This window comes from Aptenodytes forsteri, unplaced genomic scaffold, assembly GCF_000699145.1.
Source record: "Aptenodytes forsteri isolate BGI_AS27 unplaced genomic scaffold, ASM69914v1 Scaffold155, whole genome shotgun sequence".
In the NCBI taxonomy this organism is placed as follows: Eukaryota; Metazoa; Chordata; class Aves; order Sphenisciformes; family Spheniscidae; genus Aptenodytes; species Aptenodytes forsteri.
In genome coordinates, this window is record NW_008794446.1 from 5,443,473 (window position 1) to 5,469,166 (window position 25,694).

The 25,694-nt window shown below is 42.0% G+C and overlaps 2 protein-coding genes across 2 annotated transcripts in view; one reads left to right on the top strand and one right to left on the bottom strand.

Moving 5' to 3' along the window:
* Nucleotides 1–601: 601 nt before the first annotated feature.
* Nucleotides 602–13,402, top strand: N4BP2L1 (NEDD4 binding protein 2 like 1). The gene is made up of 6 exons (XM_009290273.2): nucleotides 602–833; nucleotides 1,911–2,061; nucleotides 8,644–8,768; nucleotides 9,624–9,712; nucleotides 10,918–10,994; nucleotides 13,155–13,402. Exons 1-6 carry the CDS (start codon nucleotides 602–604, stop codon nucleotides 13,381–13,383), a joined length of 903 nt encoding a protein of 300 aa, XP_009288548.1. The 3' UTR covers nucleotides 13,384–13,402.
* A 1,555-nt stretch (nucleotides 13,403–14,957) lies between these two features.
* The window catches only part of BRCA2 (BRCA2, DNA repair associated), a 42,104-nt gene continuing 31,367 nt past the window's right edge, over nucleotides 14,958–25,694 (bottom strand). Inside the window, exons 19-26 of the mRNA XM_009290205.2 lie at nucleotides 24,758–24,902; nucleotides 21,324–21,445; nucleotides 20,046–20,247; nucleotides 19,648–19,814; nucleotides 19,428–19,563; nucleotides 18,487–18,743; nucleotides 17,629–17,781; nucleotides 14,958–16,318 (exon numbers count right to left, since the gene is read on the bottom strand). Of these exons, the coding sequence (XP_009288480.1) occupies nucleotides 15,680–16,318; nucleotides 17,629–17,781; nucleotides 18,487–18,743; nucleotides 19,428–19,563; nucleotides 19,648–19,814; nucleotides 20,046–20,247; nucleotides 21,324–21,445; nucleotides 24,758–24,902 (1,821 nt within the window). The 3' untranslated portion in view covers nucleotides 14,958–15,679. The remainder of the gene's footprint in view (nucleotides 16,319–17,628; nucleotides 17,782–18,486; nucleotides 18,744–19,427; nucleotides 19,564–19,647; nucleotides 19,815–20,045; nucleotides 20,248–21,323; nucleotides 21,446–24,757; nucleotides 24,903–25,694) is intronic.

The following is a 25,694-nucleotide window of genomic DNA, read 5'->3' on the forward strand; positions in this document are numbered from 1 at the left end:
CGCGCGTCGGCGCGACAGAGGTGAGGGGGGAGCCGGCGCCGGTGCCCGTGCCCGCCCGGTGCGGTGCGGTGCGGTGCGGTGCGGTGCGGGGAGTAAAGCCGGGCAGGTGCTTCAGGGAGCCCTCTGCCCACCCGGCTCCCGCGTCGGAGCGGAGGACGGGAAAGCCTGGCTGCAAGTCGCTAGAAGGCGGCTGAGGCACCAACTCAGAGCTGGTTTTCTGGCTCAGGAGGGAAGTGGGAGCCTCGCAGGAGCCTTGAATAAGCACAGCCGTTTGGAAACCTCCACTGTCTTCAGAAACGGCTCAAAGCTTTATTGCTTCAGCTGCCTGTAACTGCTTTATGGATATACTGCCTGTAGGGCTGTATGTCGTTGTTCTGAGTGAGCAGTACCAAAAGGGATGTTTCTAGTCAGATGGACTAATCACCCAAGCCGAGGTGGTGGTTGTTGTTGTTTCTTTAAAAAGCACCAGCTGGTGCTTTTTTTTGTGGTTAATCACAAACACGGTAAAGCACTTCCTCGCTCTGACTGCGAAAATTGACAACTCTGACTTCTGTTTTCATGATGTCCTGCACTCCTGGTCAGAGCCATAGGGGTGTATAAAATGGGCAGAGGAGACCGCTCCACTCTCCAACAGCTCCAAGACCGAGTGAAAATAGGTGGAAAAACCCAGAGGGGAGTGCTGGGAGACGGCGCCGCAGTCGGCGTGACGCAGCGTAGCCGTAGTCTGGTATCACAAAAATCTCACGGTCTGGTGTCTCACAGCTCCTGGCACCACCCACTCTCCATCAAAAGAGGAACATTCGCTGTGTTGTCACTCAGGTTCCCACGCTCAGGTGAGGAACCCGTGCTGGGATCACGGGTTGGCACAGGAAGGGCTCTGCTGTGAAAGGTGGCAGCATGAAGCCGTGCGATACGCCGCGTTAACGTACCGTTTCCTCTTTTCAGTACAGTCCTTCCTGTCACACGGTGCCTTCTGCCTCACAGGACTTCTGCAAGACCAAGTTCTTTAATGGACGGCCGAATGCTGTGTTTTTACTGACACCCAAAATACGTGTCTCTCCCTAAAGGGGGTGTGTAAGCGCAGGCCCCTTCTCCTTCAGAGGGGTTTGGATCTTCTTGTACTACAATAAGAACGTAATGATTTGGGGCCATATTCTCAGGCAGTGCAAATAACTGACTCGCCTATTTTTTTAGGTCAAAACACAAGATTAATTATTAATGACAGATTTACAAAATCGGTTGTAAGTATTGTTTTAGTCCCCTGTGAGATGAACGTTTGAGGAACTCGTTCTGTTTCTAGCCCGTGTTAATTGTATCATTGCATTTGGCCATTCAGCAGTACGCAGATCAAAGGGCAGCTGTAAAAACTGCATTTAGTACCTCTCCATTAACTCTGTCCAGATTATGAAAGGACTGTGCCGAGAAAATCCTGAGATTTGCTATTGTGTACCTTTTGGTGTTGGTAAATGCAACGTGCTAAGCAAAGCGATGTTTGCAGAAAATTACTGCAGCAAAGCTCAGTGCAAGATCCTACTGGAGGAGGAAAGTAACATTTATATGCAAAATCCTCGATAAGCTCATTTTACCCATTCAAATGAGTTCTCTCGGATTTTATTCACTCACGCTATCACAGCCAAATACTTGCAAGCACCAAGATGCATGTGCACAGGTGGTCCGCCCAAAATCAGAGAGGACAAGGACCTTCAGCTGCCCCATCCTCACTTTCTCTTCTGGGTTCCTCTCGGTTGGTGGTGACAAGGGTGGGTTTTGGTCAGGTCTGCTATGCCATCTCGCAGCCAGCAGTTTCTACGCCGCCATCTTTTCGTCTCCAAATTTTACTTAATTGGTGCTCCATGAATCTTAGGCAGGGTTTTTTGCCCATTATTTTCATATTTTGGATGTCTTTTGAGCTGCAGCCTCTCCCACTGTTGGAACGAGGGGAAGAAGGAAGGTGTGTACAGGCTGGTGTGACCCGCTGGCCGTCCTCCCGCTCTCGGAGCGTGGGTCTTCCAGCAGCAAGTCATCCGTGCTGGGCCTTAGTGGAGTGCTGGCCTTTGGGGGGTGTGTAAACTGCACCCTTCCCAGTTTTATTGCTATTAATGATGTTCTTGCTTGTCAGTGTGTGCCGTTGTGTTAGCCTTTGCTCTGTTGTTTCTTCTGGTGCTTTCACACACACCTCCATTCATTCATTCATTCTTCGTATCAGCCAGTATTTCTGTTACAACTTGTACATCTTCACAGTGCTCAGAAGTGTCACGAACTGTGAATGTTATCACTGGTGACATGGCAACTCGCTGATAACTCCAGCAGAAAGGCCCCTTTTCAGTTCATCACGCAATCCTAGGAACAACCTCGGATCCATGACTCGTTTCCCTGACCTTTCAGTGTCACCCAGCACAGTTTGGACACAGCGTTGTAAGATTTAGTTACGACATCTTTGTTAAAATGATTTCCCCATCCCGGTTGCTCCCTCAGCTCAGAGCAGCACGACGTTGGTATGGATCGGTTCAGGTCTGGTTTTTGGTTTCTGGTAAAGACAGCAAAGGATCCGCCTGTGATATACTGAATAGTCAAGGCAGAACGAGGAGTTGGTCTGCTCACCACCAACCTCCAAACCTTTCCAATTCTTTCACTGTTGAGAATATGTTTCCCTGAACCACGTATTTTAGGTGACCCTAACCAGCTCCCTCTAACCGTTCACCGTATGTCACCACCAGCAGAAGCGTGTAGGAGAAGAGGGGTAGCTGGGCGTTCCATCTCCAACAGCCTTCATCAGGCGTGTGTAACACCCTCCTCCTGAATGCATTCCGCCCGACTTCACAGTACAGATTTCATGGTCAGACCTGGGCAACTGCTAAGAAAACAGTTCTCTGAGGTGCAGTAGCAGGTATAGCTTCCAAAAATGTCTCAAAAAAATAAAATGAGCCACATACAAGCTCATACCTGCTTCCCCAACAGACTCTTTATTGCACAGTAGCTGTATTTCCAGCTCTTCCACAACATATTGCAATGATGCACAACTCATGTAACATTAAACCCTCTATCTAGCAGTTTTGCTCAAGCACTAGGCTGGGCATGATCAAACATGCAATTTTTCAGCCACTGCTGTTGATTTATCACTTGAAATGGGTTTGTTCTTGTGCGCCCTTATGAAGTGCAGAGGGAGCAATTTTCCAGAACAGGAAGGGAAAAATGCATTGGCACTGAGGCATCACTGCTTGGCGTAATCCGTACCTTCTCCAGTTCTCTCTGCTGCTTTTGCCCCGTTCCTCCCGGCACCTCCAGCCCTGGGCCAGCCCCGCCGCTGTTACCAGCACCCCGACCACGCTGCAGAATTGCAGCTCTGACAGGGTTCATGGGCTTTAGCTCTGCAGCTCCTGCTTCCAGGCAGCAACGCGTTGTAAACTTTTACCTTTGTATAAAACTGCTTCAGGTGATTCTCCTGAATGTGTTTATCGAATATGACACGCAGCCTGTTGCTTTACAAAATACAGCCGCTGCTTTAACCCCCGCAAGTGAGACACAAAGGCATGTACGTGCTCTGCCAACAGCACAGCGATCGGCTGGCAGGCCCCCGCCGGGGCAAAGTCCTCAGGGCACTAGAAGTTGTCCTTGTTGAAACTTGTTGAAACTTGTTGAAACCAACTGTATGAGGTTCAACAAGGACAAGTGCCAGGTCCTGCACTTCGGCCACAACAACCCCATGCAGCGCTACAGGCTTGGGGAAGAGTGGCTGGAAAGCTGCCCAGCAGAGAAGGACCTGGGGGTGTTGGTCGACAGCCGGCTGAACATGAGCCGGCAGTGTGCCCAGGCGGCCAAGAAGGCCAATGGCATCGTGGCCTGTATCAGAAATAGTGTGGCCAGTAGGAGCAGGGAAGTGATCGTGCCCCTGTACTCGGCCCTGGTGAGGCCGCACCTCGACTACTGTGTTCAGTTTTGGGCCCCTCACTACAAGAAGGACGTTGAGGTGCTGGAGCGTGTCCAGAGAAGGGCAACGAGGCTGGTGAGGGGTCTGGAGAACAAGTCTTATGAGGAGGGGCTGAGGGAACTGGGACTGTTTAGCCTGGAGAAAAGGAGGCTGAGGGGAGACCTCATCACTCTCTACAACTACCTGAAAGGAGGTTGTAGCGAGGTGGGTGTTGGTCTTTTCTCGGAAGTAACAAGCGATAGGACGAGAGGAAATGGCCTCAAGTTGCAGCAGGGGAGGTTTAGATTGGATGTGAGGAAAAATTTCTTTACTGAAAGAGTGGTGAAACATTGGAACAGGCTGCCCAGGGAAGTGGTGGAGTCCCCATCCCTGGAGGTATTTAAAAGACATGTAGATGAGGCACTTAGGGAGATGGTTTAGTGGGCATGGTGGTGTTGGGTTGACGGTTGGACTCGATGATCTTAGAGGTCTTTTCCAACCTCAATGATTCTATGATTCTATGATTCTAAGTTGTTAAAAGACCAGCAGGCAACTGATAGTGCTGGGCATGTGCTCCAGATCTCACAATTCTGATTTTCTGCTGAAACTAAAGGCTTTTAAATGCCACGGGAACACTTTGTGTTAGGAAGAGTGACCAGAGCAAGTGGTTTTATGTGGTGTCAGTACATACATGTTCTGATCTCCGTTACATTGGAAGTAGCTTGAGAATTTATCGGCTCCAAGATCTGCCTGACATACTGTTCTGTTAGCTTCTGAGCGCTGAAAATGTTCCTTCCAATCTGTTTACCTGGATCAATATCAGACATTCATTTCTTTTCAAATTTTCTGATGGAAAAACATGAAAGCCTAAGAAATACAGTTACGGATTTTTTTATCTCCAACGATATTATTAGTGATCATGGAGACTTCTCCCAAGTACTCTAATGCATCCAGCTAGCTAAAATCCTGAATACTTATTTTGTTGCCTATAGATACAATTAAAATCTGAAATTATTGTTTGAAAGCACTGAAGATGCTCTTTAGAAAAAAGGGGACTTAAAAAACTGTGTAAGTCATGGGAACAGATCTTCGGATGAATAACGTAGAAGACTCTAAACCCACCTATCTATTCCCTGAGGCAGTTGTTACAATGCTGCTGTGGTCAAGCAGAAACACAGCTGTATTTTCAACAGCAAGATTCTCCTTTTTTAATCACAGCAGCCATCCTAAACCCGACCAGGTGAGACAGCAGAGGAGTGTGCACCAACGCTAGCCAAGACACCAGGTTGTTCAGAAGCATCCGTGCTACCCGGGCTGCCGGTGGGGTTGGCGTGGGCAGACAGCGATGCCTGTCCTCTGCCCAGCCTGATGTTTCTGGGGGCTTTAGCAGTTCCCAGGCCCAGCTGGTGGACACCTGAAGTTTGCTGCTGTTGTGTCAGATCTGAAGAAGAGCAGAAGCACCTGAAAGCTTTTTTTTCCCAAGTGTATTAGCCAGTCTAATGAGATACAGTATCTAGGGTGGAAATTTGCTTCATCTTGGGGAAAGGGGAAAAAAGGGTTTGGGGAGATTTATTGCAAGCAGAGGAAACATCCCCCTTTCTCTTTTTATTTTCTTACCCTTCCTATTTTCTGAAACAGCAAAGTTTTCTTTAGCAAGATACAGAGCATACCGTATTCTGTATCTACTGCAAGACGGAGAGCTGTAACACTGTGCAATTAAATGTTCCAAGTAGGCAAATTAATACTGAACCTTTGACAGATACTGTTTAGAGCAGTATCTGCACTAAATGCAGATAAATGCTGCAATGCAGCTTCAAGTTCAGTGGCTTTTTTTAAAAAATGCAAACATAGCTCATATGTACCCTTTTATCTTGCAAAAGATTTCATTTTTCTTTTCCTCCTCACTATGCTTTACACTTACTGATCTAACGGCAATGGGTAATTTCTTTTTACAGTGCTGCTCAAAATTTATTAATTAGTAACACTGGTCACAAGTCCTCCCGTTTTGCATAGCTGGTGTATATTTCGCTAAAATACAGGCATTTTTATGGCATACAGTGATGAGGAGCCTGATCATGTGATTATGCATGTGATTATGAGTGATTATGTAAAACTTTGCTTCTAAACCAACTTGTGGTCCTGCGTAGATCGTAGAAGGCTTATTTCTCAAGGAACACACTAAAGAGGTTTGAGTGCCCTTTGAAATTACAAGGGACAGAAGAAACAGGATTTTTGTCAGCTTCGTGGGCAATAGGGGATTACAGAAAATGGTCGTAAACTTTAGTGTCAGCTTGGTTGTTTTAGAACGCTAAAAGTTAAAAACGGCAAAATAAGCAGAAGGTAAAGCATTTTCTTTTTCCCACTTAATGTTTTCTTATGTTGCTGTTGGTAGGAGTTTGTTTGGTATGAATATAGCAGGTGTGACAGTAATTCATAGTTCTTAGCACATTTTGCGCCATATTTTTCCTCCTTTGAAGCACAAGTTTTATCTACTTTAGTTACCAGTGATACGCGGATAGTAGACAGAGTTTACAGATAATCCCATGCTATTTAGATTGCTCAAAGGGTTAATGTGAAAGCTGTCGTGCAAGTCTGCACATATGTGTGAAAAAATTAGTAAGGTACATGCTAAGAAAATAATTTTTAAAATTTGCACTGATTGAGGGCATTTTTAAAGGAAACATTGAGCAAGAAAAAACTAATCTTGAGATCTTTTATCATTATGTAGAATTGTATGTGCATATTAGTAGTTAAAGGGATGACATATTTTAGCAGAGTCAGTTTTTTAGAGAAGAGGTTGCGATGCAGATGGGTAAAGCAGTGGGAAAAGTGAGGTGCTGGATTATAGTGAGAGCTGAGTATGTAAGTTTATCAGCACAAGAGTAACCAGATAAGCGTTACGTGCTCCCATGCTTTTCATGAGAAGAATTCTTTGCCCAAAATTAAAGCAAAAGTAATTTGACTGCTAACAGTTTGCAACAGGACTTTTGTTAGATCTGTTTGCCCAGCAGTAATTATGTGACTAAAACATCTCTTTGGAGCTAGAAGATAACGACATGTAGGTGCTAAATGAAACTTCATGTAGTGGCTGCAGCCCAGCACTGTGAGGCCAGCGCTGGCCAGCCCGTCAGCAGTGAGCCTCTGCTCTCTGTGCTGGTTCCTACCACGAATTAATACGAATTAATCAGCAGATGGTAGAAGTTACAGCGGAGGCAGAACAAAGTCAGAAGCTGACTTTTATTCAGCTAAATGCAACATGCAATCCTAGTGAAGAACTGCTGCTAGCAGGCAGATTAGGATAAAATTGGTAAGTAAATGGTTAGGGCAGAGCTAGAGAGGACAGAATTAAGCCTTTTCTGTCTGTGCGTCTGTTTTTTGCCGATAACCTAGAGGCACCTTTTCCCTTGCTGTTGCTCAGTTAGGTAAGACATTGAGAAACAGTTGTTTTGCAGCTTATGGGAGTGGAAGAGAAGCGTTTTATCAGGGAAGCTGAAATGAGTCCCAGGGACTGGAGACCATGTGTGGTGTGAGATAGCAGGGCAGCAGCATTCATGTCTGAGAGCCACGAGGTTTCTGGATTGGCCTTACTTTCTTTTCCAGTGACATTTTGGGCCTTCGGGAGACAGAGAGCAGTGAGATGATGCCGTGGGCTCTCCCTGACTTCTTGCGGAGACTCCCTCGCTGCCACAACACTCTCTTGATTGAAAAAAATAGACAATTCGGTCTATGGACACAAATAAGTCTGGATTACACACAAATGGGAACACAATTTTGCATTAAGATTTTTTTTTTTATGTTTTCTAAGGACTGGCAGAGGAATGCTTCATATTCAAGCCACCACATAAGTCAGCACTTTCACCTCCTAGAGTTAGTCACTGTCTGAGAGGCAGCTGGTCAGCTTATGGCAGGACACACATCTACCCTCCATGGGCATCCTGGGTCTGAATGAGCATCACTGTGGGGGACACATCAGTGAGAAGAGAAGGGGGCGGGTGCCACTCACCGCAGGGGACCAGTTTTATGGATCTGTTGCATTTGGGGGCTGCCAGTCTAGGCAATTCAGATTTATTTATAAAACATATTTAAAAGCTGAAAAGAAATAGAAATGACTCAGCTCTACAAGAGGAGGGTTAAGTAAAACAGGGACAAGTGAAAAGCAGGAAGAAACGTAAAAGTGAGACAACTAATAGGAAATATTGACTAATCACTCAGATATTTGTTTGCAAATTAAAAAGTGCTATGTGCTTTGTAGCAGAAAAAAAAAAGAACAAGACAAACCGATGATAATAGAGACCATCTTTACTAAATGACAAATCATTCCTCCTAGTTATCTTCAAAAATCTCTCTGTAGCAAAACTGCCATGATCAAATTGTCTTTTGAGACTAACTTGCCTGGGATTAGCAGGTTTGGGGTTTTCTTTTGTATTTACAGTCATACCTTCTCAGATAACTCAGAAAGAAAACTGAATATATTAATATGATTAAAGATTTCTGTTGGCAGTCCACTGTAGGTTGCTGAATTAAAGAAATCAAGGCCATGCCTTTAAGCTACATTCCTTTCCTCCTATGTGTCCATCTACTGTTTACATTACTTTCAGCTCCTTTAAGCTGGGATTTTTCAAAATGAAGCACTGTGCATATTTGCAGAGCATTCAAATGGCTCTTGATTTAATGTTCTCTATTAAAGGCATGCGTTAGCATACGCTAATCCTTCTTTCATCTTTTTTTTTTTCCAGACAACTGAAACGTGACTATCCCAGTGCTGTAGTTCTTAGTACTGATGACTTTTTTATCGAAAATGGTGTATACATGTTTGAGCCTGACTTCCTAGAGGATGCCCACAAATGGAACCAAAAGAGAGGTGACTGAAATCGAGCCAGGGGTTTTGCAGTATAGTTTCTCTTTTCAGTCTGTTTTTAAACTTAGCCCCAAAATAAAATATCTCAAAGTGGTGTCGTACACTGAAGTTCATGGGGTACTAGTTAAAAGAATACATTTACCGCTTCTGATTGTATTTCTTCTGACTTATAAGACAAGAATTTATAAATGAAAAAATGTTGGTGATTGATAGTTGTTATTTTAGAAAGTAAACCGGTGACTATTAGGTAGCACTGCTGGAGCTTGGTAACAGCAGGTGGCATGCAAATACCAGCCCAGCAGCTGCTCACTGCAGCTCTATGCACCACATCCTTCAGAGTGTAACTTCTTAGATGTCTGTCCTGACTTGGTATGGGGTGTTACGGGAGGGAGGGGGGGCGATAGCCAGGAGGAAAATTTGCAAACCTAATTAGAAGTTTGAGAATGAAACAACCCAGGTCTCTACTTCAGAGAGAGAAAAATGTAACGTGCTTCTGTGGCTGTGCTCTGAACTCATTTCTAGCAATGGAACGCACTTTTGAGATCAGATTACATCTTTTGCAAAGAACAGTAAATTTTAGCTGTTGTAAATACCTAGCGCTGTGATACCGCTAAGTATGTTCTACGAGAGGTTCAGATCTTACTACTGAGCACAGTCAGCGGCTGCATCACCTCCTCCAGGAGAGCCCCTGCTGGGCACTGACCTCTGCTCGCATTTGGGTGATAGCTGCAAACCCAAGTCCAGTGGGGAACCAAGCGTGCTAGCAGCAGGCAAAGAAAGGACGCTTTGGGGCTAGTAAGACCTGGCTCGGTCTGTTATTTAATATGTGTTAGCTTTACTTAATGTGTTACATTACAGCACACAAGGCAATGAAGAATGGGAAAAGCCCGGTTATTATTGATAATACCAACATCCATGCTTGGGAAATGAAGCCGTATGTGATGATGGTAGGGAAAGCTCTGATTTATTGCTTTTATATGCTCAGCTATGAGATTTAAGAGGTGATCTGACTGAAACAGTTCTTAACATGGCTAAAAAGAATTACTTCCATTTTCCCCCAGTTCTCTAATTATAGTTAAGGATTGATACTGTGACGAAGTAGGGGAAGAGGTGCCAGTGTAGTTGTTTTATCCCGTCAGCTATATACCTCAGTGAAGGCAAAATTACTTGAAAAGATTAAGTGTCTTTGAACTTGCCCTGTAACTTCTTGATGATCAGGATGTCATCCCCTTCCCCAGTAGTGACATGAATTGAACAGTTCTCAAACTATTTGTTGACAAATACATCAAGATATGACTGACTTACAATTTTAGTTTATGACTTGTGAAAAATACACCACAAAGAGTCCTCAAAGGCGCATTGGTATCTCATCAGGAGTTCTGGCAGAGATGGCAATATTTTTAGTACAGTTTCATAATGTGGCCTGTCTGCTAACATTATACTCGTGCTTCTGGTCTTGGGTTATGGTCTTGTCAGTTAAGAAATTTGGGTCTAAGTATTGCTTATATGGGAGCACAAAAGAGGTACAAATTAATAGTGGTGCTGGAAAGCCTGGACATGCCACTCAGTAGCAGAAGGTGTTAATGCTTGTGGGTGACTATGAAGCAAGTGAGAGAGCACAGCCAGAGGTGGGCAAGATGTAAAAAAGCCAACAGATTGCCCTGCCTCCTTTCCCCCAAATCAAAACCCCAAAGCAATCAATAACTGTATTAAATATATATGCATGTATATACACACACACACACACACACACAAATATGTTGCTTTACCTTGAAAAAAATTGAGGCTTGTAGGCTTAGTGGCTGGAAATAGCATGACTGATAGATGTTGACCTCACACTCGCGGAAGCTCTAGCTTGGTGTGGCTCTTGAGCCATCTGTGACTTCCAGAGAGTTCAAGTGCCAGGATGCCGTTGCCCTGGGGGACAGGGACTGGGAGCAATGCTGAGAGACCTAAATCCTTTGATATAGAAGGAAATGAACTAGCTGGGACTCAGACCAGCACCTTGATAGGAGTCATGGTTATCTTCCCCTTTCTGGCTCCTGGTACATATGATACATCTCTTAAGCAGATAAAATCTCAGGGGGTCTGGCAGATTGGCTACTCCTGAGCTCGGGAGCCATACATCTAAAACTTCTGTGTACTTCTTCAGGCACGTGAAAATAGATATGAAGTTATATTCCAAGAACCAGATACGCCCTGGAAGTTCAATGTTCAAGAACTGACAAGGTACACCTTTCTCTCTTTGATATGGCAGACAGCTTCTCCTTTTATTGATGCACTCTGAGAAAGGTCAGCACTCTTCCTCTTCACATACCCGAAAAGGTAACCTAGTAAATGACAACAGAAGGATCGTCGTGGAAAATTTCTGTTACTCAGTACCTGGTCTGCAGTGAATTCAGCCCTGAAAGAGCCTGACTGTGCTGAAGTGAGTCAGGCAGTAGAGAAGCACCCCCCTGAAGCATGTATTTATACTGCAAGCTCCTTGGGGCAGGAACCCTGATTTTTGTTCTGTATTTTGAGCTGCACTCTCTCTATTTGGGCACAAACCACATCTAAGCAGTACAGACAATATTCAGACATCTGGTCTTAAAAAAACCTAACCATAACAAATACTGTCTTGCAATGGTGGGATGCTACATTAAGTGTGGTCAAGAAATGGGGTTCTAGAGGATCTTTCTAAAGATCTTAACATGCACACACAAAAGGGATACAACAAATGTATCAACTCTGCATAATGTGGTAGGATACAGAGGCAGCCAAATATAGCTCTGAGTATATTAGTTTGGCTAATGGATGCAGGGTTAACGGTTATATCACTAAAAAACTCCATGCAGGCTGATTTTCTAGCCCTTAACCAACCAGCTGTAAACTATGTTACAGCAGCAAGTGCACTCCCATCTACTAGATCCAGAAGCTAACACGTGCTAACTAACTTACTTATCACAAGAAAACAGGGCATGGGTACTTCATTCCGACTGATTTATTTGTTTTGTAGCAGCTAGGAACTCCAGTCAAAAATCAGCATTGCTCCTTTTTGTGTGTGACAGAGACAAATGGCAGAGGGCGGTGGCCCAGAGCACTTGAGGCTGCAGGGTGAGGCGGGACATGGCAGAAGGCAGCCGATGGCTTGGGGCTGAAGGCAGGCGAGGACACCAACAGCCTTAGCAGTCAACTGCAAGTGTCAGCTCTTGCTTCACCAGCACCAGCTGGGAGCGAGTTGTAGGGCATCACTGCAGAGGCAGATTTTACTAGTAATCATTCATGATAGGCCGAGCTACTCAGTAACTTGTATTTTGTTTTATTAATCATTTGAAACAAGTCGGCTTTTTACAGTGGCACTGTGAAGCTAATTCAGATACACTCAGTTTGGAGCAGCTCTCCGGCAAATGATTCAGGCACAGCTGAAGGTTGCTCCCAGTCTGGTTCCACATTGTGTCTTTACTGGCAATACAGTTTGTGCCGGTTGCTGGTCCCAGGCACAGGCTGCACACGCGTCTAGGGCACTGGCTGCTGGAGGACCTTGTGCCCGCTTCACAAGTGGGATGCTGCAGCTGGCAACCTGCTGTGTTACTGTCACCTTAATTCCACCAGGGAAAAAGCATGTTGAGCAAGCGAGGCAGGATTTGCACAGCACAAGGCTTTGAAAATACGGATGCAGGACAAACTTAGATTCTAGATGATGAATTGTGCCTAATAGAGCTAAATGGCAAACCCAAAGATATTCAGAGTTTGCAAACTCACAGTCAAGCAGAAATCCGTGGTGGTCTTTGGAAAAACAATTCCCACTAACATGTCGAGAGACTGCAGCCGTTTCTGGTCTATCCAGAAAGCCCTGCATGTTTGAGCATCCTGTTCCCCTCCCTCTCAGACTGGCCATCATTTACAAATCTGCCCTGGAACATGAGCCACATCAGGTATGATTTTTCCCCGCTTGTGCTCAGACAAAGCAACAACAGGCTTTTGACCTCTATACTTGTTGATTATGAGTCAGTGTCTGGGCTATCCCCAGCCCTTGTCTGCATTTCTCCAGATTTATAAAAGCTCACCCTGAGGCTAACAAGCCCTTAGCACTAAAAGCCACATAAAATAATACACAGGTCTTCTACATAGCTCTTTCTTACCTGGCCTACATTTCAAAGCATTTGTCTAACTTCTTATATCCTGGCTGCCCACAAAAATACTTGCATTACATTTTTCAGCAGCAACAAAAAGATTTTTAAGAAGTAGGAGGAAGCAAAGAACAATTTGGCAAAAAAGGGCTAGAAATAGATCGGCAGGGACATAAGCCGTTATCCTGAACATATCGAGAACCTTAGCAAGCTTAAGATAACCTCTAATACATGAGCAGCTAAATACTTGTATTTTCTGTTAATGTTGACTCTACAGAAGAAATATTCATCATGTCCCTCGACAAAAGATACAACGGATGAAAGAACAATACGAGCACAATGTTACCTTCCACAGTGTTCTTCAGTCTGAAAAACCAAGCAGAGATGAGGGAAGCTCCAGTGGACCAAATGCAGCTTACGGCATGGGTGCCTATTCCAACCCGCCTCCAGCCTTCTCAAACAGAAGACCTCACGTGGCACGTACAAACAACATGCCATTTAACTGAAGAGGTGGATTCCTCAGTGTATTTTAATTATCAGGGTATAAAGGTCTCTAGTTTTAAATTTTTTCTAAACTGTTTTTTATTCTTGTATTTTTCTACTACATTTCTAAATTACTTTTATTTCTCACAAGTCTTTAAATGTCACTGGATTATGATCTCACAGCTCTACATGACCAATCTAAGAGCACTATCCCCAGTACAAACTGTACTCCCCCTCATCCCTCTTCCTCCACGAAAATCCATTCAAGCTTATGGTGAAACTCACTGGCTGTGCCACACGCTTTCTGGGGACTTTTCTGCATCATGCTCTGTCGCTAATAGATAACAATAAATACTCCTAAATTCTTTCTTTCTTACAGGCCATGTGGCCAATTCCTTCTCCACACAGTTGTCATTTCTTGCCATTTTAATGCTTTATAACCTTTTGTAAGGTGCATAACCTCGCTGTATAACCTTTTGTATCTTCCCACTCCATCTTGCCTAGAGCATTACTGCTAGCTTTAAGAGACGGAAAGTGAATGGTGGAAAAGGTAGCTCTAACAGATTGTAACAAGATTTGACGCTGTTCCCTATCTACAACTCTGCTGTCTGGATTCATGCTGGTCTTACCTCAGCTCTATCACAGCCAAACAGCTTCTCCAGCCTGGAGGCAAAACACTTTAACACACCAAACTGAGCCCTTTATCTTGCCAAGACATAGGAATTCAACTGATCCTGAGACAAGTCCATATACGGAGGCTCCTAAAATGAAACATTAGTGTTAGGCTAGTGCTTGTTAACTTCTAAGTAGTAATAGGGCCACAGGAGCAGCTCTGAATAGCTGAAGCACAAGGCTACCAAATAGCCAAACTAACTCAGAAGTACAAAATAATGAAGCTACCCTGCAGTAGTTTTATCTATATTGTTAAATTCTGCTGATTACGTCCTTATCAAGAAGCTTCATCAAACATTTTTAAAACTCAGCATTTGTAATGCCAATTTTTTTTAAGTAGGTGTAGATTATTAGGCAGTGCTTATAGAACAGGGCAGTAGTGAGTTATTTTGCAGTAGGAAATGAAGACAGCTCACATTGGACATTAAGAAATACAGGTACAGCTGCTGTTCATCTAGCAATTTAGCAGACAGAGAAGTATAAGAGGTATAAAGAAATAGGCTGTTGCTGGGCAAAAGCCAAGCTGTCTTCAGGACACAGTAGATGTATGAGATGAATTGCATTTTCTACTGAAGCTGCATTTAAAGAAGCAGTATCATCATCGTAAATAACCTGGCTCTGCAGTATTGCACAAAGGTTTACAGAACTATCAGCAAGCTTGTATCAGCCCAGTACAGTTCTCTAGTCCTGCTACCATGTCCAGCTTGGTCACAGGAGCCACCCCCAGTTCAGCACTTGAGCCAAGTGAATGGCATAGGACCCCTGAAAGGTTGCTGAGTGGGAAGCTGGTGGTCTCAGTTCTGAAACATCCTCCCTCCCTTTGACCCATGCCTGGTGGGAAGCAGCAGGGCAAGGGGCAGCCCGACAACAAACGAACTAAAATGTGGAGTCGGCAGCCGGTCTAGCAGGACTTTCTCTCTCTCCAGTGGAGAAACTCCAATACTGATAAGCTTCACCTGTTGAAATTAATGAGAATAAAGTAATGAATTCAAGCACTTACTCCCAGCAGAAGGATCCCGTGATGAAATCAAAGGAAGATCTGCTTATCTTTCATGATGCTGTGGCCTCAAGTGCTTCTTTAAGGAGTATCTCAGAAACACTGAGCAAGGATCTGTCGTTAATACCTTTGTATGGCATTTTGCTATGAATCAAATAATCATAGCTATTCTCTAAAACTCTTAGCACTACATGGAAAGTTTGACGAGAAAAGTACAAGAACTATGGCAGAATTACAGAACAATATTTCGGAATTGAAGTGTTATGTTTGGTAACAATAAACTTAAAGAATTGTTTATTTTGCCCTGTGCTACTTCTGACAGCCAAACAACTATTCTAACACTACAGAGGGTAACAAAACTGATTGCTTTAGACTGAAACAAAGATCCTGCTGTAACTTAAGAATACATCAGAATCAAAGCAATGGCCTATAAAATGTCATCAAACCTTCAGCCACACTGATGCTATTGTACAATGCAGGTTTGTGTGAGGAATGTATAATCCAACTCAACTCCAAATTATTTTGCAGATGAAATGTCATTTCATGAGTCTGTTTTTGTAATATAGCTTTATTAAATACAATCAGGATTTAATGTACAAAGTGTAAAAATAATTTGAATTTGAAATATATACAATACTGTACATGTGCATTTAGTAGCATTTTCGGGGGTTTTGTCTTTGTAGCATTCTGCGGGCTGGTAACAAGCCCTCGAGTTCCTTTGTGTCTTTCTGAAGAGCCTCGGCTGCTTCAGAACTGCTTTTTGATGAGTTATTTGCTTCCCCAGTAGACCTGGAACTATTTTTGGGTGAAAGAGCATCAGATAAATTAGTAGCTATTGTACTGCTGTTTTCATTTACATAATCAATCTTCTTTTCTTCTTGTAAATTATTCATGAGTGCTTGGGTATTAATCATTGCAAGTTCTTCATCAGCAACCAGGTCATTCTCAGGAAGATGGACAGTTTCTCTCAATTTTCTACAGGGGGTGACATGACCAATATTCCGATTTGTTTCTTTTGATGACTTGCTGTGCTGTAAGCCCAAACTTCGTGGAGGCTGAAATGCTTTTTTTAAAGATGGAGAAATGATTGAACAGATTGGTGTCAGTGGTGGAGGGGCAGGTATGCAACTGAGGAAGTCCATCGCTTTTCTCTTTTTGCTACTTTTGGGATGGTCTTCATTAATTCTAGCAGATGAAGGAGTTTTTGCTGACCCTTGTGCGACAAGTTTCATATTCGGTGTGCTAGTTGACAAAGGGCTTAGATGCTTTATTTCAATTTTAGAAGAGATCTAGTTAAAAAGAGATAAGTTTTATGTTGAATAGAATGTCCTATTTTATTAGCTTCCTCAATTACTTCCACAAAACGGGGGGGGGGGGGGGGGGAGCAATTTAAAAAAATCTCCAATTTAATTTTACTTTGATATCTTCTGATGGTGACTAATATTATTCTTGCAAGTATTGATGCTTGATAAATCACTGTTTACATGTACATTAAGACAGCACATTTCTATTCTGTTTCTGAGATCTAAGATAAATGTATGGGAATTTTTCTGTGCCAGATGGTCAAATCAAAGCACTCATAAAAAGGAGTTAAAACTTCTACTGCATTGGATATGTCCTCAACAGGTTGTTAAACAGGGAAAAATGGAAAAAAAAAAAAAAAAAATTGAAGAAAAAAGGGGTAGAATATAGACCAAAAACTTGAAGATAACGATACACACAAGATAGACGTTACACAGCAAATCATTCAAACACATGCCTAATGTGAGAATACCTTTAACGTCTCATTTGTTTTAACTTGGTTAATATATTTAATAAACGGATATAAACTAAACCTTCAGAATTAAATATTAGCACTCTCTCTGAAATGGAAAAGGATGCCTTATAAGCTTAAATTTAGTTCCCAGGAATTGATCTCACATCAGGGTGTTTCCACCTTCCTCGCAACTAGTGGCAGGAAAAATTTTTGTTCTGACAGCACTCAGTACTCCACATCAGGAACAACTTGCCACCAGCAGCCTTCACAGGAAACTTCAGTACTATTTAACTCAATTTTTGTCAAGACTGCTATAAAAATGTAAACGTTTACTAGGTGATACCTCTTCCCTTTTAAATCCTGGAAGTAGTGAACAATATCTAGGAAAAAAAGACCAGGAGGTAAATTCTCTAAGCAAGGGTAAGAACTGCAGAATGCCGTGAAAGAAAAATTTACAGATCAAGATTTTTCCTTCCAGTGACATCCATGTCAGATAATCTTCACAATGGGACCAAGGAAGCAATAAATCATCTATAGGGAAAGGATGATTTATTTTACTCATATAAAATTCAGAATATTTAAAGTATGCTGTGAAAACACAGGCCACAAGGGGAGGTTTTCATGTACTGATTGGAGGAAGAATAGTCTCACAGTTCCTCCTGGGGAGTAATCCTAAACCCACACACAGAGGAAGCTTCTGATCAGCTTACATTGCCCTGAAGAGAACCTATGAAGTGGACTGAGACGCGAGACCATTCACCACAGCTATCAGCATAAAACATGCTTATATCCTTACTGTATGTACTGTCTGTATAAACACAATATTAATTACCAGAAGCTTACCAAACTTTTATCCTCTGCATAAAGACCCGAGTTGCAGGAAGGAGAGGGGCATTCCAAGCCACATCTTTTAGTTAAACTGGGTGGAAGCGAGGTATTTCTTTGTAGCAAATTCATCAATTTACTTTCTGCATCAGAGCAAAAGGAGGCCACATTCTATAAAGGAGGACAGATTACAATGCAGAATAGTTGTTTTTCAAATTGTTTAAGTACTATATGCTCACAAAGTATTTAGGACTTTGTTCCCTCATCAAAATCCCACTAGAAGTTTATTTTATATCAAACCAACAACTTAGAAGACTGCTGCACTTTCCGTGGAGGGAAATATCATACCTTCCTTTTATTGTTAACAAGAAAAAAAATCCTTTTGTATTTAAACTTATTTTTCAGTAAGAAGTGAGAATGCATGACCAAGACATGCTATTTAGCACAGCTAGAAAATGGAAATGATAAATAAATGAAATCAACAATCTGATACTGAATATGTTCAACTGACCAAGACAGTAAATTTCAACTTTTAAAAGGCTAGAACCAAGCGGTGCATGACAGATTCCCTGTTGACAGGTACAATATTTTTTGCTAGCCAGAGAAGATTCTGTGGCACATCCCAAAGACAGTGTTGGTGGAATAGAATTAAAAAAAAAAATAAAAAAAATCAGAAGACATTCAGTAGGTGATATGGAGAGTCCTACAGGAAAAGTGCATTAACACCTTACTCCATCTCCCAGAAAATCCTCTCAAATTCAACATTATGTGCATTACTTGTTTTAAAGATTTATTAGTCCTAACGGACTTTTTGGTGAAGAATGTAACAAAGCAGTAACTAAAATTAATCATTAAACTAAAAATCTACAGATTTACCTCTATCGTACTTCTCAGTTCATTAACCTTCTCTTCAAGATAGTTTTCCTTTGGACTGGCTGAGAATACAGAAAGATCTCCAGCCAACAGCACAGGAATTTCTGATCTGAATTCAGACTGCCACTGAAGGTTGCTTGCAGAAATGAAGGAACAGCGGACAACTATATCTTCAATAGCAAAATGTCTAAGATCTGTCCAGATCTTTACTGCTACCAAATTATAGCTTTCATCAGATAAGTACACCATAGTAGTGAAACCTAAAAGCAAGAAAAAAGTCTGAGTTAAACCTTAAACCTTTAAGTAAAGGTTGATTACAGCAATTTGTATCTATTTAAAAAAAAAAAAAAGTCACACGTCTTGAAAGAGAACTGATAAATATAACATGGCAGCCTATCTTCATGGTAACAGGTGTTTGATGCTTCATTCATATTCTACACTATCTCCCCTACTGATTACACAAAACAACTCAAAGTCTGCGTTCCAGTTCTTAAAAAAATACTCCTCCTATAGTGCTTTTCCTTTTTATTCAGCAGATTATCCACCTGTCCCTACCCATGAGCTCCAGTGCCTGGGTTCTACCATTCCATGACACTGTACACAAAAGAGGGAGCTCACATACGTGTGTGATGCTACTTCTGCAGATGCTGAACACAGATGTGAGAACTTATATGTACCATTTATGGAAACAACTAAAGAAAAGCTTCTCTTGAGCTTAGATCCTCCCTTACTAAATTCTTCCTGAGCTAATAAGTGAAGACAGTTATTCTTTAGGAAAACAGAATTATCTGCCAGCTTATCACGGTGATGGGCTATATTAGCAGGTTTTCACAGGCCTGAGATGCAGGTACAACAGCAAGATCATTTTGACTTTTGAAAAAAAAAAAAAAAAAAAAAAAAATCAGTGCTTATTCAATGGAAGGACATTAATGGACACAACATACTTGTTCTGTTAACAGAAACTACAACTCCAACTAAATCAACTTCAGCACATGGTGGCTGAAAAGAAGGATCCAACAAACTGGTGAATTTTAGAGCTTTTCTTGGAAAGAAAATCTGTATCAGCATCTCCTGTGATACCTGAAGAAACACAAAATTTGTAAGTTTTTAATATAGACTGTGATACATTTTAATGATATATCTTGAAGCAGTTAAAGCACTTACTGATAGTTGTAGATACTGAGTTTTCTTTGTTGCTGTTAATTGTATGTTAGTTGAGTCTGATCTTCCTTTGGACTGTGATGTTGACAGCTGGTAGATTCTGTACCGACTGCCTTCCTTTAATAGCGAACAAACATCTAGCAGTGGACGCCAGATACTCAATATCACTCCTAACAATATCAGATTAAGATATATTAGCTGTGCAATACTAATTTGAAGAATTTTAAACAATATAAATCCACAACACTCCCTTCCACCCAAAAGCCCTAAACCAAAAACCAAATAAAACTGGAAATATTAACATGCAAGCTAGAATACTGTTGGGAAACTCTTCAAATCTACCTGTGTTGGCCGGTTACCATGTTTAGATAAAAGTTACTTATCATTTTCCAAGTACTAACCTTTATGTTTTTCTTGCTTTCTGTAGTCTACCACACATAATTTCCATACAGTAGACACATCTCTTTTGGAACAACCATTTTCTTCCTGTTCTGCTGACTCTAAAGCCTTCTTGAATTCTTCTTGTATCTGAGTTTGCTTTTTATCATTCATCAACTGCCTGTGAGCATTCAAAGCTTTTAACTGGTCTTCACTGAGATATCCCTGTAACCAAGAGAAAATGTATTCAGTATCTTTTTTATTAATTAAAAAATTCCCATCAAGATTTTTACATAGCCTCGTTCTTAAGTGTTCGTCTGTTACAAGCAATTTATTGTTCAACTGATATACTACTAGGCCTTGGAATGAGGTGTGTTAAGACAATGGGAGTCACCAGTCTTGACTGGTACTCAGCTGGTGCTCTGTCTTGTAGGTATTACATTACACACTGTTCTTATGTGATAATTAGCGAGAAACCTGCTTAAGAATGCATAACTAAGGTGAATATTTACTATAACAGGCATATTTACCTGTTTCATAAGAAAGAAGAAATACTAGGAAAAAATTCTGTAAGAAGAAAAGAAGTTGCACCTCTCAGCAGGCTGCTATCTCTGAGCTGACACTATGATTTACACTAAAATGCATCAGGAGTGTTACCTTTCTGACCAAGCCTTCAAGATCCAGATGCCTTTACATGTAGCACCACAGATATGCATAACATTTTATCAAATAAAGTCACAGATCATATGGCTGTAGGATAGTTAAGGACCCTGACTTGCAAAAGGCAAGGCATGCATTTAATTTTTAACAACTGGCAGAGACTAGTCACCTGCATCTTATTAATAAAGGCATAAGCACTTAAAAATTGTGATTGAACTGGAACAGGGAGTGAAGAGAGCAACGACAATATAATCATTCAAACACTTCAGCAAACAGCATGCAAGAATAAGTGTGTGAAACAAGACTTATGAGATGCATTCATTTTCATATATGCAAGACAAAGTAATAAAGTTACAAATAACATTAACTTTTAATTGTGCTATATCCTGGATTTTTATATCAAGAGAAAATAACTTACTCTGTTTTGCAATCCAAGATATTATTCATCTATTTTAACAAGCCTCCATGAAAATATTTTCAAAATTTTTAATCTTAATTTACTTAGCAATAAGCATGCTGTAGAAAATCTCAAAAGGTGGCAAAAATAAATAGTAATTTAACAGTTGATTTTAGCAGGAGCTACTAAATTGTAAATTATTCCACAAACATTTCAAAAGCAGCCCAGTAAGATCTACAGTTACCTCCATATAGCCAGGATCAGATGCATTCTGAATTGCTTCATAAAGTTCTGCACCATCTTGCAAATTACGGATTTGCTGTCTTGTGACTATGCGTGATCTCAGTGTTCTTCTGCTAGTTCTCTCTGTTAAAAAAAAAAGCCATTATGTTGAGTACAGCAATACACTTTAAAAGTGAAGGAAAAAATAATTATGTAAGAAGCATGGTAATACTTAGGCCTTGCCAGAGTGAAAACACAAAACACTTCTATATAGGAACTAATATATGCGTGCGTGTGTGTATATATACGGAAAATACAAGCAGGAAAAAAAATCTCTAATTTAAATACAACATAGATCAGAATATTATACAAACTTTGGGGAAGGAGAGGTAGGAGACTTGACAGGCTGCCATGAAACTTCATTGATACTTGACCATATTTTCTGTATGTCTGTCACTTCCTCTTCCTCTCATACAGCAGAAAAGCAGAAAAGTCTCAAAGATGCCAAGATCTGGGAGAACAGGTGACTACAGGCCTGCACATGAAGCCTCCTTACGACACTAGCTGAAAGCCAAATTAACTTCATTACATTAAACTATTACCCTCTTCTTAGGTAAGACATACTGCTGCTAGCATTTTGATGAATTCCTTCAGCATAGTAGACTCCAGTATAGACAAGTTTACCAGTCAAACATAAAACAACATAATGAGGTGACTGATATGTGGAAGCATATCAGTGAAGTTAAAAATTATAAAGCAATCTCTGATTTCAACTAAGAATTCAGTGGTGGGTTTGGTTTTTGGGTTTTTTTGTTTGTTTTTTTTAGGGTATGGCTTTATTTGCCTTTTCCTTGTTATTCGTGAGGGACTCCAGGTTCTGAGAAAGCAGTTAGAGAACATCTCAGTGTTACGGATCACCACGAGAAAGATTTATGGAAAGGGAGAGGCTATCTGGGTTGTAGATATGACCCTGTGAAATTTGAACTGCACAAGCTACTGTTAGTGATGGACTCCAGTCCCTGAAAAAAAAAAAAAACCACCAAAACACCAAACCAAAACCAACAAAAACTCCTCCCAAAAACCAAACCAGAGTATCAAGGCAGCTGGAATCTATAATCAGTGTAGCAAGAATCCTAATACCCTTCCTCATTCCAGTTTAGCTGAGTCAAACCTAAGGGGAAGCAAACACATTTCTGGTGCAGCAGGGAGCTTCATGAAGCTGTAGCTATCAGCAGCCAGTTGCCACACTTATAGCAACAGCAGACCTGAAACTACTCCTAGAAATCACCGGCAGAGGTGTGCAGTATCATCCCATTACAGAATGGGATGGGATGATGACCTCTGGACGTCATCTTGGCCAACCCTCCTGCTCAAACAGGGTCACCTACAGCAGGCTGCCCAAGACCATGTCCAGTGAGCTTTTGAATATCTCCAAGGATGGAGATTTCACGGCCTCTCTAGGCAACACTGTCAGTCACCCTCACAGTGAAAAAGGGTTTCCTGATGTTCAGAGGGAACCTCCTGAGTTTCAGTTTGTGCCCATTGCCTCTGGTCTTGTCACTGGGCACCACTGAGAAAAGCCTGGCTCCATCTTCTTTGCACCCTCCCTTCAGGTATTTATGTACACTGATCAGATCCCCCTGAGCCTTCTCTTCTCCAGGCTGAACAGTCCAGGCTCTCTCAGCACTTCCTCCTATATCAGATGCTCCAATCCCTTAAGCATCTTCATGGCCTTTTGTTGGACTCTCTCCAGTATGTCCATGTCTCTCTTGTACTGGGGAGCCCAAAACTGGACACAGTACTCCACGTGTGGCCTTACCAATGCCAAACAGAGGGAAAGGATCACCTCCCTAGAACTGCTGGCAACACTCTTCAACTTTTGTCCACCAGGACCCTCAGGGCCCTTTCTGCCAAGCTGCTTTGCAGCTGGGCAGCCCCCAGCATATACTGGCGCATGGGGCTGTCTGTCCCCAGGTGCAAGATTTACACTTCCCTTTGTTGAACTTCACGAGGTTCTCGTCAGCCCATTTCTCCAGTGTGTCAAGGTCCTTCTGGATGGCAGCACAACCCTCTGGTGTATCAGTCACTCCTCCTAATTTTGTGTCATTGGCAAACCTGCTGAGAGTACACTCTGCCCCATTGTCCAGATCATTAATGAAGATGTTAAAACAGGACTGGACCCAGTGTTGATCCCTGGCGTACGCCACAAGTTACTAGCCTCCAGCTAGACTGCGCGCCACTGATCACCACCCTCTGGGCCCAACTGTTCAGCCAGTTTTCAATCCACCTGACTGCCTGCTCATCCAGCCCATGCTTCATCAGCTTCTTTATGAGGATCTTAAGGGAAACAGTGTCAAAAGCCTTACTGAAGTCAAGGTAGACAATATTCACTGCGCTCCCCTCATCTACCCAAGCCATTAAGTTAATCACAGAAGATTGTCAGATTAGTCTAACATGACTTCCCTTTGGTGAATCCCTGTTGACTACTCCCAATCACCTTCTTGTCCTTCATGTGCTTGGAAATGGTTTCCAGGATTAGTTGTTCATCACCTTTTCAGGGATCAAGATAAGGCCAACTGGTCTATAGTTAGTTCTCTGGGTCCTCCTTCCTGTCCTTTTTGAAGACAGGAGACACATTTGCTTTCCTCCAGTCTTCAGGCACCTCTACCAACCACCATGATCATTCAAAGAGGATCAAGAGCGGCCTCACAAAGACATCAGCCAGCTCCTTCAGCACTTGTGGGTGCATCCCATGACCAGCAACGGACTTATGTATGTCCAGTTTGCATAAGTATTCTCTAACTTGATCCTCTTCCACCAAGGGTATGTCTTCCTTGCTCCAGATTTTCCCCTGGTCTCCAGCGCCTGGGATTGCTGAAAGCTGGTATTGCTAGTTAAGGCTGAAGTGAAAAAGGCACTCAGTAACTTGGCCTTCTCCATGTCCTGTGTCACCAGGGTTCCTGCCCCATTTAGCGGCTCCACTGACCTCAGTATCTCCACAGTCCTGCAATGTTTGTGAGGAAAGATGCTCAGTCTTGGTGTTCAGGTCTATTGAGATACATTCTAAGCAGTGCCCACTTCTGGGTGAAATACTAGTGTCAGATCTTTGAAGAGAATGGAATTACCAGTTCTACAATTTTGTAGCACTTCCCTGAGCATTATCTCAATGGGAATTTTTTAGTAGCCTGGCTAACAACATGTTCAGGAAGAGTTTCCTAGATAGCTGCAAAACCAAGCAAATAAGTATGTAACTGTTCTGTTCTGAAAGGTCTTGATACATAGGAAGTAAAAAACCTAAAATGATACAACACAAAAACAACAACAAAGAAAAAACCCAACACCCTATCTCTGCTTCTCTACCACCAGAGAAGTTTTTGCCAGTTTCTTTAAACTCTTCTGTAAATGCCAAAAGTTTTTGTGTTCTTATTACATGTTCTGAAACAATGAAAGTTTTACCTTCATGCTTTTCATATTCTGCTTGGATTTTTGCAAACAGAGCTTCCAGTTTCTTTTGTTGATCCTCTGCATGCTTGGCAGCTTCCCTTTCTTCAGCTCGGCTGTTACGAAACACATATGAACCACCTGATGTCTTTTCCATCCACTGAATAAAAGGTTCAAACAAAAAACAGGCTTTTTGTTATTTTTAACCTCATCTAGCTTCCTTCTAATACTCACTGCTAAGCAAAAATGCTTTAAAAAATGAACAGGCAGTAGATCATAACTTCTTTCAGTATAACAAATAAAAGGCAAAACCCCACAGCATTAAAGTGAAGATTTACCAACCAAAGATATACAGACAGAATGGAGCAGTAGTCAAAACTGCATGATTTAACTGCTGAAGAAACCATACCTTATAGCAATAGGTATCAATGATGTAATTTAGAAGATAATTTATTTACCAGTGGGATCCAGCTAAGATACAAACCATCAAACTCAATGCTTAGCTGGATCCCACTGGTAGATACATTAAGATACAAACCATCAAACTCAATGCTTAAAAAAATACCAGAATTACATTCTACTCAATTTGTCTTTCCACATCAACTGTACTGTCTGTTTTAACATGCTAGATTAGATGCTGTAAAAGAATTATGATGTTGTTCTGCAGATGCTCAAACCTTTTCTGCCTGGAATGGTTCCATAGAACTACAGCCTTGTCCACAGCCCTGCCAGAACTGGCTTGGCCTGAAGTCTTAAGTGCCTGGTTTGAAGAGATAGGTGAGCCAAAGAAAGAGGTCACTGCTGCTGAAAGTGGTCCCTTCCCTTCCTCTTTGCTGCACAGTCCCATCTTCTCCCTTGCACTAGCTCTAGCACATATCTGACCTCATCAGACCACATCAGTTTGTTAAGTCAACAGACAGCAGTTTGTTGGGTTTTTTTAATTTTTTTTTTA